Source organism: Pygocentrus nattereri, chromosome 5 (genome assembly GCF_015220715.1).
Source record: "Pygocentrus nattereri isolate fPygNat1 chromosome 5, fPygNat1.pri, whole genome shotgun sequence".
Classification (NCBI taxonomy): Eukaryota; Metazoa; Chordata; class Actinopteri; order Characiformes; family Serrasalmidae; genus Pygocentrus; species Pygocentrus nattereri.
The window spans coordinates 21229603-21248586 of record NC_051215.1 but is presented as its reverse complement, the minus strand read 5'-3'; the positions used below and the strand labels follow the sequence as shown (position 1 = coordinate 21248586).

Here is an 18984-nt window from a genome sequence, read left to right as displayed (position 1 = left end):
ATTCAAATGGTTCCAGTTATTAATGCAATGCAGTTGTTAAATAATTAACAGTCATTAACAAACTATCAGATGACAATTACGATACTGTTTATTGGGGCCTGTGAGCTGAAAAGGAGGAGTTTATCGTTAAGAAATGAGTGTGTGGTCAGTGTAAGGCGAGCTGCAGAGCGTGTCTGAGACTAAGGGGGGTCAGGCTTGTTTGGTCAGTGTGAGTCTCTGTTAGCACAGAACAGTAAACACGCTGAGTCTGTGCCCTGACAGCACGGTGTCGACTCTGCTGGCCTCTTGGCTCCAGCGCTCCCATATGCAGGACAGCACTCACGAGCCGCCAATCTGTTTAGTAACAGCTAATTGTGAACAACTGGCCGGACCCCGTGTTGGGGGTCTGTTTGTGTGTGTGCGCTTGGTGAGGGTTAAAGGGGCCGTAGTCAATACCCCTTATTGACATTCACATTCTGTCGCCAGCCTATAACTTCAGCTAATGAGTAAAAGCAGAACAGCTCAGAAAAGTCCTTCTGTTTTTGCGTCTGAAGAGGGTATTACCATGACTGGGGGCCATGTGTGTCCCACTGACAGTATATCTGCTAATATACGCAGTCATATGCAAAAGTCTGGGCACCCCTGGTCAAATTTCATGTTGTTGCTGAATTTCTGAGATGAACTAAGTTTAATATCGTATACAGGGAACATACTTATAAAAATAAAATAAAATGCCACAGTTTATGTATTTTTTTTATCTAGATATTTTATTTTTAGTGTTATTTTTTATGTTTTATTTCTTTATTTAAAAAAAACAGAGGTAGAAATAAAGATCTGTAGATAAAAAAAATACATAACTTTTGCACAGGCCACATTTTATACATTAAGTTTATCTACAGATCTTTATTTCTTTCTTCTTCCTCTGCACTCTTAAAAAGCTGGTTTTTCATTGGTTCTTTCGCAAAGCCAATTGTTCTTTATAGAACCATGAACACTCATGCTTAAAGGGTTCTTTGCATGGTGAAATGCATTTTCGGATTTATGGGGAATGTGATTTGTATGGTTCTACATAGAACATTTTGTAAAAGGTTTCTATATAGCACCAATGTAACAATAGAAGAACCCTTTGTGGTGCTATATAGAACCATCTACAACACATTATCCACATGTATTGCACATGAATTGTGCTGGTGCGAGTGGATCAGACACAGCAATGCTGCTCTAGTTTCTAAACATCTCAGTGTCACTGCTGGACTGAGATTAGTCCACCAACCAAAAATATCCAGCCAACAGCGTCCTGTGACCACTGATGAAGGACTAGAGGATGACCACAACACAACAGGAACACAAACTGTGCAGCAGCAGCTATCATCTCTGCCTTTATATCTACAAGGTGGACCGACAAGGTAGGAGTGTCTAATAGAGTGGACAGTGAGTGGACACAGTGTTTAAATATCTCTCTGATGCTGAAACATTTTAATACCCCTTAAATGTCCAGGGCCCACAGTTTTAATACACACCTGTATAATCTAAGAAGAGTTCAGCCAGTTTGCACTGAAGACCCTGTAGTTACTGAATAATAAGCCTTAGTATCTAATAAGACTGTTTCTTAAAAGGTTCTTTAGTAAAGCAAATGGTTCTATATACAACCATGCACATTCAAAGAACCCTTTGCATTATTAAAAGGTTCTTTGCATCATAAAAGGGTTCTTCAGATTGATGGAGAATGTACCTTAGCACTAAAAAGGGTTCTTCTATTGTTACAAGCTTGACATCACAACTATAGAAGAACCCTTTCAGATGCTATATAGAACCCTTTTCAAAAACGTTCTAAATAGAAGCATCTAGAGGACATTCTGAAGAAGTCATTCATGATGCAAAGAAACCTTTCTTTGCATCATACAATGGGCACTTTGAGTGTTCAAGGTTTTATACAGAACCGTTGTCTTTACTATAGAACCCTTGAAGAACCATCCAGTTTTAACAGTGTGGGATTTTAAGGGGTTAAAGCAAATATCTGCTGATTCTGATGTGATTCTGATTCTGATCACTTCTGGCTCTGAGAAGGTGAACGGTGGTTAGACTGAACAAGTACCTGACTGCGGATCTGCCTGCTGGCACCAGGGCTGAAGTAGTTGTGTTCCAGGTACCACGCACGCTCCTGATACACCAGACTAGTTCCATGCAGAAGGCAGAACTAAATGGGGGGAAAAAAGAAGAAGAAAGAGATCAGAGACCAAACTGATCCACAATGTGTGCGTCTTTCTGATTATTTTGTTTTTTTTTTGCTGTATTTGTAAATTCTGTATATCGCTGCTGTCGGAACAATACCTCGTATCTCCATTTTTGTCATTTTTCAGTTTTTGACATCACTTGAAAGAACTCATCGTCCTTTATATTGTGCGTAAATTTCATGACAAATGGACCAAAATAAATGGCCCAAAATGACTTGGAAAGACGTCTGGTTCCACTGATTTACATTAAAAGTGGAGGATGTTTTGTCCTTCTCCTGTAAAGTTCTCGTTTTGGAGATACGAGGTTTTGTTCCAACAACAGTAATATGTAATGCATTAAACCATGAACACCCGAAGAACCACCTGCATGGTTAAAGCATTCCTTGCATCATGAAACGGTTCAATGGATTGATGGAGAACGTGCTGTAGATGATTCTATATGGCACCAAAAGGGGTTATCATTGGTTACACTGGCGCTGAATAGAACCCTTTTCAAAGAGATGCTATGTGGAACCATATATGACACATTCTCCATCAATATGAAGAAACATTTCATGATGCAAAGAACCCTTTAAGCATGAGTGTTCATGGTTCTAAAATGAACCACTGTCTTTACTAAAGAACTCTTGAAGAACCCTACTTTCAAGACCGCAGAGGAAAAAATAAAAATCTGTAGGTTAAAAAGGTTTCTATATCACACCAATGTTACAACAGAAGAACCCTTCTTGGTGCTATATAGAACCATATATGACACATTCACCATGCACAGAACCCTTTAAGCATGGAAATGAATTGAAACCAAAACTTTACAACTGCTCAAAATTGAGTGTGTCTTTATGTTTATTGTTGTATTTGTGTTCTTAAAAGTTTATTTTTGTGTGTTTATTTCTTTTTTTAATAGAGATTTAGTTACAGGAGACACGATTCTGGGTAGAAAACGCCCTGTGAAATTGACTATGGTCATTTTCAGAAGGCAGAGGTATCCTTTATCTTTAAAAAGGACAGGAAGCGAAGTGAAAGGGAAAGCACTGTTGCACATGGGCCCCTATATCATTCACAGAAAATAGCAACAAACCGGAACAACAGCAACAATCTTATTTTTTTTCCATAAACAAAAGTCCCTGATCAAATGGAACATGTTTCAAGCGCTACAGGTCTGGTGAGAGGATGTTGGGTAGAAGATGAAGGGGAATGGAAAAAAAGAGAGAGAGGCAGTGCGAGTTAATATCTCCCCTCCACACAGGTGAGAGTGACAACTAACCACTGCACAGCATCAAAGAGCGGGGCAGAAAAAAGCCCCGTGGTGAGAGCATATTTGGTGTTGGCCTGTGCTGAGTGGACATTGAGGACAGTAATACGACTCTGAACCCTGCAGCTCAGTTAACAGGGCATTCAGGGGTTTTGTGACCTTTGGCCCCTCTCTCTTTCTCTCTCTTTTAATCTGATGCAGCTGGGTAGGTGCTACAGTCTGTGTGATCAGCGTGCTGTAATGTGCATTAACTGGGCACTGATCCTGAACATTTATAGCTAACCCTATGATAAAATACTTTAGATAGACAGACAGACAGAAAGAGAGTTGTAGAGATAAATAGTAGAGTCTTGTTTTGCTCTTTACTGTACTATAGCAGTACAAAGAACAGTAAAGAGCAAAATGAACAGGAGCAAAGTATTACCGTACACTATTTACAGATGCATAAATAGAAATGAAACATAAATAATAAAACATATTTAAGCAGTAGAACCTGAGTGGGAGTGTGTTATCATGAAACAATATCATGGTCGCCGTAGATCATCACAGCTGTGATGTTACTGGCAATAACACACTCCTCGAGTGTTCTATTGCTTTAATACAACAGTTAAATAAATAAAGTAAGAAATTAATAAACTGGGCCGTGAACGCAGCTTTTAATATGTTTCAATGTTCAGTTCCTTCCTCCAAATTATAGTTCCTTAACAAGAAGCTTGTTGCTACGTCAGAGTAACGAGCCCCACCCACTGTTATGCCGGCAGTTCGTTCTCCAGCTCCTTACACTAAATTCCCAAACTGTCGTCACCACTGAGCAGCTTTTCAGTCGGCAGCTGTTACAGAAGAACCTAAACAACCTGGAATCAACCAGAAATGAACCCAATACCATTCACCAAATATGTTGTCTGATCTTCAGAGTCTGACCAAATCAGACTGAGCCATAAGACTGCTGCAATATCAAGTTCAGCTCAGTTTGGTCAGTTTTTTCCAGATCAGTATTAATGTTGTTTTGTTCCAGCCAGTCTGTAAAGCTTCTTACAGCCCATTTAGTTTGGCGATTGGTATTGGGTTCATTTCTGGCTGATTCCAGGTTGTTTATCTGTTCCTCTGTCACAGCTGCTGACTGAAAAGCTGCCCAGTGGTGACGACAGTTTGGGAATTTAGTGTCGTCTCATCTTCAAAGTCTGACCAAATCAGCTGTCGGTCAAATGTAAGTGTAAATGTAAAATGTAATGTAAAAACGTTCAAATGGCTTGAGCATCTCCTACAGCTCTCAAAGTTGTTGCTTAGCAACGGCGTCTTAGCTAAGTGATACAGTGTTTGTGATGTTATGGTGAAATAACAGCACTGTTAGAACGCCTCTCAACCAATCAGCTCGCGTGGCCTGAACCAATTGCTGTATAATAATAAAAAAATAAAATAAAATAACGTGCTGTACAAAAATAAGCAGCAAATTGCATAAATACTATGAAGTTGACATCTACTGAGTGAACAAGTGACTATGTACTGTAACGATAACCTGTTAACGGATGCGCAATATGACATTTATGGATGCATAAACATAAAGTGACAGTGCAATGTGTAATATTTGTGGACAAACACACAAAGTGGCAGTGCTTAGTAATATGAGTGGAGGGATGCAATGTAGTGTCCAGTTAGTGCCCAGTAAGCCTGTCCTGTTAGTGGCTCAGTATACAGTCCACAGTGACGAGGTTCTGTACAGTGCAATCGCTGTTGGTCCAAATGACATCCTGTACTGTTCCTTGCTACAGCAGAGCTGAACAAGTCTGCTGCTGAAGGTCATGGAGGGCGTGCGATTTATTGTTCTATTGTTTACATGTCCCTATGTCCCTCCTATCTCTATATTTTGTGTATATTAATTATTTTTTGATTTCCGTCCATCCATCCATCCATCCATCCATCCAGCCATCCAGCCATCCATCCATCCATCCATCCATCCATTTTCTAAACCGCTTCTCCCGCGGGGAGGTGCTGGAGCCTATCCCAGCAGTCATCGGGCAGAAGGCAGGATACACCCTGGACAGGTCGCCAGTCCATTGCAGGGCAGACAGACAGACACAGACAGCCGCTCACACACTCACACCCAGGAGCAATTTAGCATGTCCAATTGGCCTGACTGCATGTCTTTGGACAGTGGGAGGAAACCGGAGAACCCGGAGGAAACACACACAGACACATGGAGAACATGCAAACTCCACCCAGAGAGGACCCTGGTCACCCAGCCGGGGAATCGAACCCAGGCCCTCCTCGCTGTGAGGCCCACAGCGCTACCCATCGCGCCACCGTGCTGCCCCTATTTTTCGATTTATTAAATTTTTTTTAGTATGTACATAATGCAGCCCATCTGTAGACTGATTACCTGAGCCTTGCCACAAACACCTCAATGGAGGAATGTCCTGATGTGTGCAAATGACAAATAAACTTGGAACTTGATGACAAAGGGCAGCTAATGATGCCACATATGGAAAACATGAATGATAAGAATTTTTTCATTAAACTAGAATAAATTAGAATAAGCACAGTGATGAAACAGGCATTAACATTCTAACAGTATTCACAAGTAAATCACTGAATTGCCACTATAAGACAGCAATGGGTTCAGAGCAAAAGCAAGCCAGAGTCAAAATCCTGATACAGTTGATACAGAATTTTACCTGCAAATGACCCAGTACAACACTCAAGAAAGGGACGACACATGGACAATCTGAGACGTATAGCCTTGCATCATAAGACTTGGGCCCAATCTCATTTATTATTTTTAACCCTACCCCTAGTTTTCGAGTGTCTCCTTGCCCCTTGGAACTGAGTTACAGGGTAGTGGTTGAAATTTTCACTTAAATAAAAAGAGCTTCACTTCATTAACAGCTACTAGCGCTGCTCTGTAGGCGATCCTGCCCGTCTGCAGTGACAGCAGAGGAGGGTAAAGTTCAGCTCCTCAGTGCTGGGCTTTAGTTACATTTAGGGCATCATATGCCTTCAAAGAGGGGGGCAATTATTTATTATTACCCACCCCTAATTCTTCAGTGATATGAAGCTGAAATCAGATATTCACCAGCTTCTTGTTCAAATTTTCCTATTCCACCTTAAATGGAGCATCAGTTCTGATGCCTGAGGCACCAGAATGTAACTGCTGCACCATTTAAGGTGGAACGGGAAATTTAGCTTAGCTACTGAGACATCAGAACTACTAGCAATTTTTACGCTTGTTATGAAGAAAACGACCATAATACACTGAAACGACAGTAAACTAAGATCATATAATGGTTATCACAATTTTGGGTGAAATGGGACTGGGCCTTGGACTCAGGTAAGACTCAGGGGAAGGTGTGTCAAGTTGAGGATCCTAACACTGTAAGCAGTGTGAAAATTCAAACGTTTAAATTTTTTATGTACAGCCCTGGTTATGGCAAGAGGAGGAGTGACATCTCGGCATCTCTAATAACAGATTTCACTTCTGCCACACTGAGTCTGAACAGTGGAGTTCTGCATTCTTCTGAGTTCTACACTCCAACTCATGACTGTGCTGCCAAGTGAGACTCAGATTCCGGGATCATGTGTGGAAATGAGGTTGGAGACACAGGCATGATTACTTACAATGATGACTCAGCCGAGAGGGGAAGATGGGAACTTTTTATAGCATATATGAAAATGTCGGCAACATGAAACAACAACAAAGCAGATGAGTGTTTCCTGGAGGAGGGCAGGCTGGGGAATGTCCACTAAAATGACAGCGGTAGTGGAAACACATTAGCTGTACCCAAGTCTGTGGACTAAAGGCTGCATGATATGGATGCAAAGTGAGATTTGTGATAACATTGTTTGATATTGACAATTACGATTAAACAAACATTCTCACTAAGGTTAAAAAGTGCAATTTGATTGGATGGCCAGTAAGTATAACCCTAAAGGTTTTTGCTTCTGTATCTATTCTCCACAGTAAACTTTATGTTTCTCCAGTAAGAGTTTAGGTGCTGAGGGTGCATTGATGCTGGTGACGTTTCACTTGTTTCCAGCTTATGTAGACATGATTAAGCTCTAACGCTTCACTCATCTTCTGAAATAAACCGAGCGTAAACATAGTGACAGACTTTTGAGGACGTTGCTGTTTATTCAATTTACGGCAGGAAGCGAATCCATTCACATGAAAAATGAGCGACTTTGTAGAGCTATTCTGAGTCATGACATTCAAGTCCGAGTCAGAGTTCGAGTCACTGATGTTGAAGTCAAAGTCGAGTCAAAAGTCTTTCTCAATTTTCTCAAGTTGAATCTAAAGTCATCAAATTTATGACTTGAGTTGGACTCAAGACTCGAGAGTCCACACCTCTGTGAAGCATACACACGTTAAGATTGAAATGTGCAATTTGATTGGATGGCCAGTGAGCACACTGAAAGTGAAGAGTTTGTTTCTTCTGTGTAATCTATTATAGAAAGTAAACTTATAGACCAGTAGATAACAGAATTGAGAATATTCTTTATTTCTCTTTTAATGACAGGGAAACAAAAATAAATAAAAAGGTTTTATGCCCACCAAGATCCTGAGCAAAACCACTTGAACACAATTCACGCTAAGCCAGGGGTGACCCAAATGTTAAGAAGAGCCATTTTATCCCTTCAACAAAAATCAATGGGAGCCGCAACATTTTATGTCCATTTATTGAAGTAACATTTTACCATCTTGGCTGTAAATGTGTCTCAGTATGTGCTGATGTACTAGTACAGACTAAAAAATATAATACAAATGAAAGCACAGACTCTTCACTCTGCTTTAAGCTGTAGCTCAGGTGTAGCCACTTTTCTTGCATCTCCAGCAGGAAACTTTTCCTCAAAAGTAGAACAGTTTCTTTTAAACATCTCTCAGCGTTCTGATTTTTACAAGGCTGAAGTCACTTCTCATTCGTCAGCTTCCTGTTCAAGTTTTCCCGTTCCACCTTAAATGAGCTGCCAGAATGGAATTCAAAGAAGAAGCTGGGGAATGAGAAGCGACTTTAGCTTTGCAGCTTTTTAATGTTTTAGTTTCTTGTTGCAGATTAAACGTATCAGGAAACCAGCTGGAGTGATTATAAACACTACAAAGTCCAGTTGGCTCCAAATTATCGATGTTTGTCTTTAATCTCTCTCTTTGCTGTTTCGTTAGATACTAGCTGGGTGAGATTGTTGTCTGTGTTGCTATGGTGACCAGCAGTCTGCGCTGATCTTCAGGGTTAAAGAGTGAATCAGCAGCTCCACATTAACTCCAGCGTTTAAGACCATTTATTGTTAAACTGTATTGAACGGCCAGCAGAGCTTTATTTCACTGTAAAGGAGGATTATTTTATTTTTACCTACAAATATAATTCTGTTCAAGCTGCAACAGGGCTTTAGACAAAGTTGAAAAATCCACCCTCTCCAAACACGAAAGTGGATTCATGCTGTCCGCCTCTCTGAAATCTACGCAGCTGTATCGCTATGGTGATTTCAAAAAGGACTATCCGTGTAGCCCTGCTAAGGATCTGTCATAGACACCTCATGCCAAACTACCAGTCAAACAAAGCCTGCGTTTCCTGAGAAGGCTAAGGAAAGACAGTTGGTTCCCCCGGGATTGCGCAAGTTTGCGCAGATGTGCGACGCAGCCCACTGATCAGTTGCAGCACGTACACCACATGCTTTACACGCACAGCTGTCTGTGACCTATGGACGCACTAAATACTGAACATTTTTATTTTATATTTAGTCGTTGAAGCTTGTGTGCTTGAGGCTATGGAATCCTCTGTTAAATATGTGTTTTCTGCTTTCTACCTGATGTTGTAAAAGGGCTTTTTTGAGTGGAAATTTACATCCCCAATTCCAGTGATGTTGGGATGTTGTGTAAAACATAAATAAAAACAGAATACAATGATTTGCAAATCCTTTTCAACCTTTCAACGTGTTGCAGGCATCAAATTCAAAACAAGTGAATATTTGCAAAAAACAATAAAGTTTATCCGTTTGAACATTAAATATCTTGTCTTTGTAGTGTATTCAATTGAATATAGGTTGAAAAGGATTTGCAAATCATTGTATTCTGTTTTTATTTATGTTTTACACAACTTCCCAACTTCATTGGAATTGGGGTTGTAATAAAGAAAGGCTCTCTGATTTTTACACAGTACTGTACATACAATAATGTCCCAATAGATGAAACATAATCTAGATGAAACAAAAATGACGAAAAGAAATGGTTAGAAACCTAAAAATCTGCTTCTGACTGGCTCTGCAAAGGGTATAATTTATTACACCAGGTTCTGGAGTTTGGAGAAGGACTGGGTCTGTAATTTTGTGGTTGATCGCTCATAGTATTTTGTTGTGTCAGGCATGTGACTGTACGCTCAGTTTCATTTGGTTCTGCTGAGTCACAGCACTATATTTAGTAAGGCCCCAGAAGGTGTTTAAGAGGAATTCAATACGCAGCTTAATGGTGTGCTGATAAGCTGCAGGATGCGTGTTTTCCTCTCATAGTCACTTTTGCATATGAGGAAGAGTGCAGTGTCATAGAAATCTGTTGCAAGAGAAAGGAAGTGACTGCAATTTAGTTCAATTCAACTGTATTGCTGTAAAGCAGGTACTTTTTGGGTGGTGGTTCATTCTCAGCACTGCAGTAACACTGACGTGGTGGTGTGTTAGTATGTATTATACTGGTACGAGTGGATCAGACACAGCAGTGCTGCTGGAGTTTTTAAACACCTCAGTGTCGCTGCTGGACTGAGAATAGTCCACCAAACAAAAATATCCAGCCAACAGCGTCCTGTGGGCAGCGTCTTGTGACCACCGATGAAGGACTAGAGGATGACCAACACAAACTGCAGCAGCAGATGAGCTATCGTCTCTGACTTTACATCTACAAGGTGGACCGACAAAGTAGGAGTGTCTAATAGAGTGGACAGGGTGTGGAGGCAGTGTTTAAAAACTCCAGTAGCACTGCTGTGTCTGATCCACTCAGACCAGCGCAACACAGACTAACACACCACCACCATGTCAGTGTTACTGCAGTACTGAGAATGACCCACCAACCTACCAATATTACCTGTTCTGTGAGGGTCCATGGGGGTCCTGACCACTGAAGAACAGGGTGAAAGTGGGCTAACAAAGTATCAGAGAAACAGATGGACTACAGTCTGTAACTGTAGAACTACAAAGTGCACCTATACAGTAAGCAGAGCTCATAAAATGGACAATGAGTATAGAAACAAGGAGGTGCTCACAATGTTACGCCTGATTGGTGTAAACTTCAACGAAAAGCTTCTTTGTTATTTCTAGTGACACAGCAAATTGTGGGCCAATGCCCGTATCCAATATTTTTGTGCAAAAGTGAGAGACCACCCTTCACCCTTATGTGCTCCCAGATCAAAAACATATTCAATATGTGGCCATGCCACCCTAATTAGAAGCTCAGATCAGAATTCATGCGCTTTTTTTCCACTGCGCCATCATTCAGCATTACTCTGGCAGCAGCGCCAAACAGAAGTTAAAGCAGCTCATTTCACCTTATTCACTTTCGTCTCACTCTAATAATGAACAGGTCAGAGCTGTTTAGAGCTAATTACCTTCACAGCAAAGCTCATTCTGCTCATTAGTTATTTGGCTGCTCATGACGCATGTGATTCATTCACGTGCCATTACTGATTGTGTGCATGTGGGTTGTTTCACACTTATTTAAATGAGTGTGAACCATCATGTTAGAGACATTGGATCTGAGCAAAAAATCGAATTTGAGCAATGAGGCTTGTGATGTAAATGCAGCCAAAGTGGCTCAGATCTGATTTGAAAAGATCTGATTGGCGATCCACATAGCTGGATCAGTTTTGAGTCACATGAAGGCAAAAAAATTCTAATTTGAGCCACTTCAGCCTGATAATGTGAATGAAGTCTTACATATGTGGTCCTAGATCTGACCCAGATGGCTATGCAACGTTAATGAGCACGCTCAGATCAAAATCCATGAGTTTTTTCACTGCCCATGAAGCATCATTCTGTGTCAATGTGGCGTCAGCGCTGAACCTGATGTCAGTGCCCATAAACTATCACTTCCTCCATCTTGCTCTAATAATAAACAGCTGAGAGCTGCTCAGAGTGACTTATCTTTTCAATGAAGGTTTGTTCTTAGTCTTAGTACTTACTCTTCTTGTTTATTATGAATGTGGTTAATTCACATAACGCTGATTTGAGGCGTGTATGCTGGTCGTTTCAGGACAGGTTTATTCAAATTAATGACAGATTGGTGGCATAAAGGTGGCCTTAATCAGATTTTCTCACCAAATCTGATTATTTTTGTTAGGCTGTTCACATTATCTTTTATTTGTGAGATGCATGTGACATCAGTCTGAATGGATCAGCTTCTAAACCGACCAGCATGCGCAAAAGAACAGAGCTTCATGTGGCTCATCCAGTGGAGAACAATCAAGATGGAGTAAACAGTATCAGCTGGAGGTTTCAGTTCCATCTTCTCCAGCATCACAGGAGCTAATAAGAAGTTCTAAAGGCTGAAAACTGGGCTCATCACCCAGAATGCATTTGAGCTTGCTGTTAAAAGGGCACGTATTCAGCCAAGGCCTTTTCTTTGGTTTCTTTAAACTTTGCTTTCAGACTTTTCATTTTTCTTAATGTTAAGTGACCATTATTAGTGTCACAACAGGAAAATTTCACCTCGGCATTTAACCCATCCATGCAGTGAAACACCACATACACACTAGGGGGCAATGAGAACACTTGCCTGGAGCGGCGGGCAGCCCTATCCGCAGCGCCGGGGGAGCAGCTGGGGTTAGGTGTCTTGCTCAAGGGCACTTTAGTCACGTACTGTTGGCTCTGGGGATCAAACGAAGACCTTACAATCACAGAGCTGGTTACCTCGCCTCCAGCCCACGACTGCCATTTCTTTAGAAATCTTTGAACACACAGGTGATTTGGATGAGTCTTTAATAATATTTGTACAGAAACACCAGCCTAAATGTTTATGAGGTCTCATCAGTGCGAAATTATGTTGAGTTTGACTGATGTAAAAGTCGCATAAATTCTAACCTGGCTGGTTCAGTACCACATGTGAAAGGCTACGTAGACCCAGCAGGTAAAACTGGCCCAAATCTGGCTGTTCAGATTATCTTTTAAATGTGATCTGTATGCGACAGTCTGAACAGATCAGCTCCTAAACTGAGCCGCATGCGTAACAGAACAGAGCGTCACGCTGCATCATGCGGCTGATCCAGAGGTAAACAATCACGACCACCAGGGAACACCACTCCCAGAGGATCAGCTTCATCTTCACCAGCATCACAGGAGCCACCATGAAGCTTCACTGACCGACAGCTGGGCTCATCACCCAGACTGTGTTTGAGCTGTAAAAAGGGCATGGTGACTACTTTGGTTACCGTCCTTGGATTCTTTAAATATTGCTTTCAGACTGTAAACTGCAGCCTCGTTCTCAAGTTTGGACATTTCTGTAGAACACACAGGTGTTTTGGATGAGTCTCTAATAAAATATGTACAGAAACATCAGCCTAAATGTTTGAGTCTCAGCAGCGCAAAATTAAGATGAATGTCGACTTGGATTGATGTAAAAGTTGCCTGAACTCCGACCTGTCTAACTGCTGCAGATTGGATACGTATCAGATGTCAGTACCACATATGAAAGCGTCTCAAACCTGAATTGAAAATGTCAGATTAAGTGTGTTTATCTGTTCACACAGACACACATCTGTGTCACATAGAAAGAAAAAGATCAGATCTGGGCCACTTTTACCTGCTGTGTGAACAAAGCCAAGCCTAATCAAATGTGAACCATCATTTTAGAAAGATCAGCTCTATTCAATAAATCAGAATTGAGCAACAGTTCTTGTAATGTGAGCATAGCCTCAGCGGCAGATAAGGCAGCCTCTCAAGATCAGAAACCCTTCCTACTGCCCTTGAAGTCAAAGCTTAATCTGTATACATTTAAAGGGTTCTCTGCATGGTGAAATATTCTTCAGACTGATGGAGAATGTGCATGGTTCTATATAGATCATTTTTGAAAAGGGTTCTATTTAGCACCAAAAAGAGTTGCATTGTTAAAACACACTTAAAAATGATGGGTTTTCAGGGGTTCTTTAGTAAAAGCAATGGATCTGTATAGAAGCATGAATCTTCTGCATGACTAAAGGGGTTTTGCACCATGTACAACACATTCTCTGTCAGTCTGAAGAAACATTTTAACCATGCAAATAGTTTTGTCAGCATTTGTGGTTCTATACAGATCCACTGCCTTTACTAAAGAACCTTTGAAGAGCCATCTTTTCAAAGGGTGTATAAAATGTGTCTGTATTGCTCAGCTTTCATAGAGTTGTTTTGTTTTTATCTTGTCCTGTTCTTTTTTCCTTTGAAACTTATTTTTCTCTTCCTCTGTGTGAGGCGCTTTGGTGTAATGTCAGTGCTATGGAAATAAATATTATTTACTTACTAAAAAAAAAAACAAAGAACACAGCAGCGGTAATCCACCATGACCCCCCAAAACCACAAACCAGTGAATAGCCAGGAAGCAGATGACATGGTTTCCCGACAGAACATCCCGCTCAGTCACTCTCCTTCCTCCACTCTCACTCTGAACACTGCAGATCCACCTGCTCAGCCCTCCGCTGTAACGTTCAGGATCACATTAGCTGATGACATTACAGTCAAGGCTACGATGCCAATGGTTATGACAAGACCAAAAATCCAGTCCAAAACGCCTCAGCTTGATTATTAACTGCCACACCAAAGCATGATTATATTACACAAATCTGCTGTTCATTTGCTTCCAATTCAATTCAGAATTCAGTTTATGGTTCTACTGTGGATTGTAAGACACTAAAAAAGAACCCACATTATAATTGATATTATAACATCGCCAATGACACACTAATAATTAGCAGGTTTTTGGGCTGTGGTTCAGCCACTCGAACACACTCAGACAGTTTTGAGCAGCTCAACTCCTTGTTTAACACATCGGGATATCATTCTACAACAGTGGAGGGAGAGAGAGAGAGAGAGAGAGAGAGAACACGGGAGAGTGAGCAAGAGAGCATACAAGAGTGTAAGAGAGTAAGAAAGAATGAGAGAGAGAGAAACAGAAAGAAAGAGCAGGGTGAGACATAGAGAACAAGTGAGAGTGAGAGAAAGAGAGAAAGGGCAAAAAAAGAGAGAAAGGGCAAAAGAAAGTGTGAAAGGACAAAAGAAAGAGAGAACAAGAGAGTGAGAAAGAGACAAAGGGCAAAAGAAACAGAGTATAAGCAAGAGGGAGAGAAAAAGAGGGCATGAGAAAGAGAAAAAGAGCAGGAGCCAGAAAGAATGAAAGAGAACAAGAGAAAAAAGAGAGAATGAAAAAACAAGAGAAAAGAAAGGAAGACGGAGCAAGAGAAAGAGAAAGGGAGATTGACTGAGAGAGATTGAGATAGAGACAGAAAGACAGAGAGAGAGGAGGAATAGAAAAGGAGAGATAATGAGAGTCAGAGAAAGAGAGAGAGACAAAGAGGGCATGAGAAAAGAGCAAGAGCAAAAGTGAAAGAGCATGAGAGTGAGAGAGAAAGTGAAAGAGAGACAGAGAGAGAGAGAGAGAGATAGAGATAGACAGAGATAGACAGTGAGAGAGAGAGAGAGAGACAGCAAAAGAGAGGCAGACAGAGAAATAGAAGAGTGAGAGAGAGAGAGCGAGAGAGAGGCAGACAAATAGAAGAGTGTGTGTGAGAGAGAGAGATAGACAAAAAGAGTGATAGACAGTGAGAGAAAGACAGAGAGAGAGGCAGACAGCAAGAGAGAGACAGAGAGAGAGAGACAGTGAGACAGAGAGAGAGACAGACAGAGAGAGAAACAGAGAGAGAGAGAAACAGACAGAGATAGACAGTGAGAGGGACAGAGAGAAATAGACATTGAGAGAGAGAGAGAAACGGAGAGAGACAGAGAGGGAAACACAGAGAGAGACAGAGAGAGATAGAAAGAGATAGAAAGTAAGAGAGAGACAGAGAGAGAGACAGAGAGAGAGAGATAGACAGCGAGAGAGACAAACAGAGAGACAGAGATAGACAATGAGAGAGAGAGAGAGAGAGAGAAAGACAGTGAGAGAGAGAGAAACACAGAGAGAGAGAGAGATAGAGAGTGAGACAGACAGAGAGAGAGAGAGACAGAGAGAGAAACAGAGAGAGAGACAGAGAGAAATAGACAGAGAGACAGAGAGAGAGACAGAGAGAGAGACAGAGAGAGACAGAGAGAGAGAGACAGAGAGAGACAGAGAGAGAGAGAGATAGACAGCAAGAGAGAGAGAAACAGAGAGAAAGAGAGAGAGATAGACAGGCCGACAGCGAGAGAGAGAGCGAGAGAGAGCGAGAGAGAGACAAATACAGAGAGAGAAAGAGACAGAAAGAGGGAGAGAGAGAAAGAGAGAGAGAGAGAAAGAGAAAGAGAGCGAGAGACAGAGAGAGAGAGAGAGAGAGAGAGATAGACAGAGAGAGAATATCCAAAAACCCTTATTTGTTGGGGCCCCATCAGCCTGGGTTGGGTATCTCCAATCTGGAGCTCGTCACCTTCCGGATCACACCGGCCTCTTTCCCACTCCCAGTCGGTTCAGCGCTCCAGTTCCACTGGAATTTCCACATGAACACAGAATGCTTACAACCTGGGATTGGCGCCATTTTCTCAACACAGTTAGCTAGCTGTGCTCAACACCGCAGAACCGATAATGACGTAACTACTCACTGAAGTGTTCCACTACTACTGCAGTGCATCACTGCATCCTGCCGAAATGCTCAGTTCGCTCACATGGACGTCAAATACATGAAATTAGGGCACAATTTAAAATCCACCATTCGATTAATATCAATCCATCAATCTCGCAACACATGCTACACATCTAAGAGCACTGCCGATTAGTCTTAGCTTAGCTAGCACACTACCAGCTCTTCTCACGACAGAACACCCAAATATTGAAAAATATGGACATTTATTTTTATACATTTTAAATATATTTCAAACACACTGCAGTCGATGCTGAAATATATTCCAAATACTAAAATGTATTTCAGAATATTTTATCATATTAACCAAATGTATTTCAAACTGCATCTATTTTAAAATGTATGGGGAAATATTACACAAAGAAATGTCCCAAACAGAAATAAATGTATGTAAATGTGTTTATCAGCTCCATCTGAAAGTGTATGAAAGTCTCCAGAATCCTGTCTGATGCTCTTCACTGTCTGATACCTTTAGAAATGAGTTTGTGTTCCAGTCTCTTCATTTTAAATCTGATCAAATGATCCTTTAACAGGATAGAAGCAAGGGCTATAGGCATTGATACTCAGTTCTGATCTGATATCTTGTTTATGTGAAGTACATTGGGTGTGAAAGTCTGACTGCAGACGTACACGGTTAATGTAAAGCACATTTACAGCATTTGTCAGGCTCTCTTATCCAGAGCGACTTACGATGTGTTCATTTTACACTGGTAAATGAAGGTTATGTTAGGAGTCTTGCCCAAGGACTCTTATTAGTATGGTGTAGGGTGTTGACCCAGGCAGGGACTGAACCCCAGTCTACAGTTTAGAAGGCCACTACACTACACCAACCACACCGTTCATCGTCAGTATCGTTCAGTCAGTTCATGTTTATTTGTTTGCATCTGTAACCTTCATTAAAATGACACTCAACTGAAAAAATACAAGAACAAATAAAATAAATGCATTTATAAAATATATTTAACAATTATATTTTTGGCCATATTTTACATTTAAAAATATATTTAATAATTACATTTGTAATATATTTTTTCATATGTCCAGGTTCAGTTCTGACCAAAAGAAACTTTACTGACATGTTTAGATATAATGAGACAAATCTGAGGAAGCGAGGTTGAGCGGCTGGTGCTGAAGGGACGGAGAGATGAGATTAAACCTCATCCTGTTTGGATCTGTAGACTCACAGCTATGCTAAAGCTATCCAGCTCCTCTCGCCTAGCTTAGTTAGTGTCCTACAGAGCCAAACAGCTGAGCGCAGGTTCAGTTCGACTAACTGGTGCTCTGCTGTCACCACTTTAGACCACAGAAATTTCTATCTGAGATAGTAAACCGATTAGTTTACCAACTGATTAGTGCTGGAGTGACAGAAACACTCGCTAAGCTGCCTCCCATAGATCTGCTTACTGAGATGCCGTCAAGATTCGCTTGTGAACAGATTCACTTGTATTGAGATCCGAAGAGTCTCAGGATAAAATCGGCCACAACTTCCTTATTACTCAACCGATTTTCACCTAATCTGTTTTGTTATAATCCTCAAACACAGATTAATCCAGACTGGACAGATCTGCTCTCAGTAGCTTTTATCACTTTAATAACTGATCATGATAATTTGCCGTCCGGACCAGCAGGAAAGAATTCAGTCTGTGATGTTATAAACTGAGTTTAGCACAAGAAACACAAACATGCACATCAGCAAATCCATCAATGTTTAAATCACTTCTAATATTTATACACATAAAAATACAATAAACCCCCAAAACACAATAAGGACGATGCTGAAGCCGGCTTCCTATTCACCAACTTCTTTTCCCGTTCCACCCTTACATGGTGCAGCAGTCTCTTTCTGGCGCCTGAAGCTGCACCATTTAAGGTGGAACTGGAAAATCTGAACAAAAAGCTGGCGAATAAGAATCTGACTTCAGGTTCATGTGAAAGGTGCTAATGTTAATATATTACGAATATCTACACAGATAAAGGAGTGCTATAACTTACCTACAAAGCTTTAACCATCACTGTAAATAAATAACTACTACATAAAGTTAAGACCCTCTGAATAAAACATTAAATGAAATAAGTTTAATATAAAACCAGAGGAAAAACAATCACATCAACAGCATCTCCGTTATATAATCCTCTCTGACTTTCTGAAAGCAATATTCTTGAAACAGTGTAATTTTGCTCAGCATCTGTAATGGTACTAAATGCAGTCAAGCAGCAATGTTGACCGCCCTAAAATGTTGATGTGCCTGGCTGGACCCATGCAGCATCTAGGTATGTATATCTATCTGTCTCCTCCCGCAGTGCAGGTTCAGTTCCAGCTACCTAATGCTTAAAAGACACCCAGGTATAGGATAAAGTGCCATATTTGAGAGCACAAATTTGAATGTCTGGTATTGTAGTGACAAAGCTAAAACATCCAATTGTTTTGAGTTTCTTTGAGCTGTACCCTGCTGGGCTGAAATAATACTAGGAATAATTTCCAGGCTACATGTGCCAGCATCAGTGCCGCTATGGTGAGTGGGTTATCATCAAGACAAAGCTGGAGTAGCCAGACAACACGGATTTCTCACACAGATAGAGAGCAAGGTAGTATCAGTGATGTTTTTATCAGTGATGAAACGAATACATCTAATGTACTTGTTATCGTAGTAAGAAACCATGACTGAAGTTTCAAAACATATCGTTCTCTTTCTCATCCATTCAGTCCACATATGGAAACTAAGCCTGGTCTGAATCCATTGTTTTGTGATGTCACAAA

At 40.9% G+C, this 18984-nt stretch overlaps 1 protein-coding gene across 1 annotated transcript in view; it reads right to left on the bottom strand.

Annotated features, from left to right (window-relative positions):
* The window catches only part of acoxl (acyl-CoA oxidase-like), a 138021-nt gene that overhangs the window by 11593 nt on the left and 107444 nt on the right, over positions 1-18984 (bottom strand). The window contains exon 18 of the mRNA XM_017702657.2: positions 2075-2176. Within this exon, the coding sequence (XP_017558146.1) occupies positions 2075-2176 (102 nt within the window). The remainder of the gene's footprint in view (positions 1-2074; positions 2177-18984) is intronic.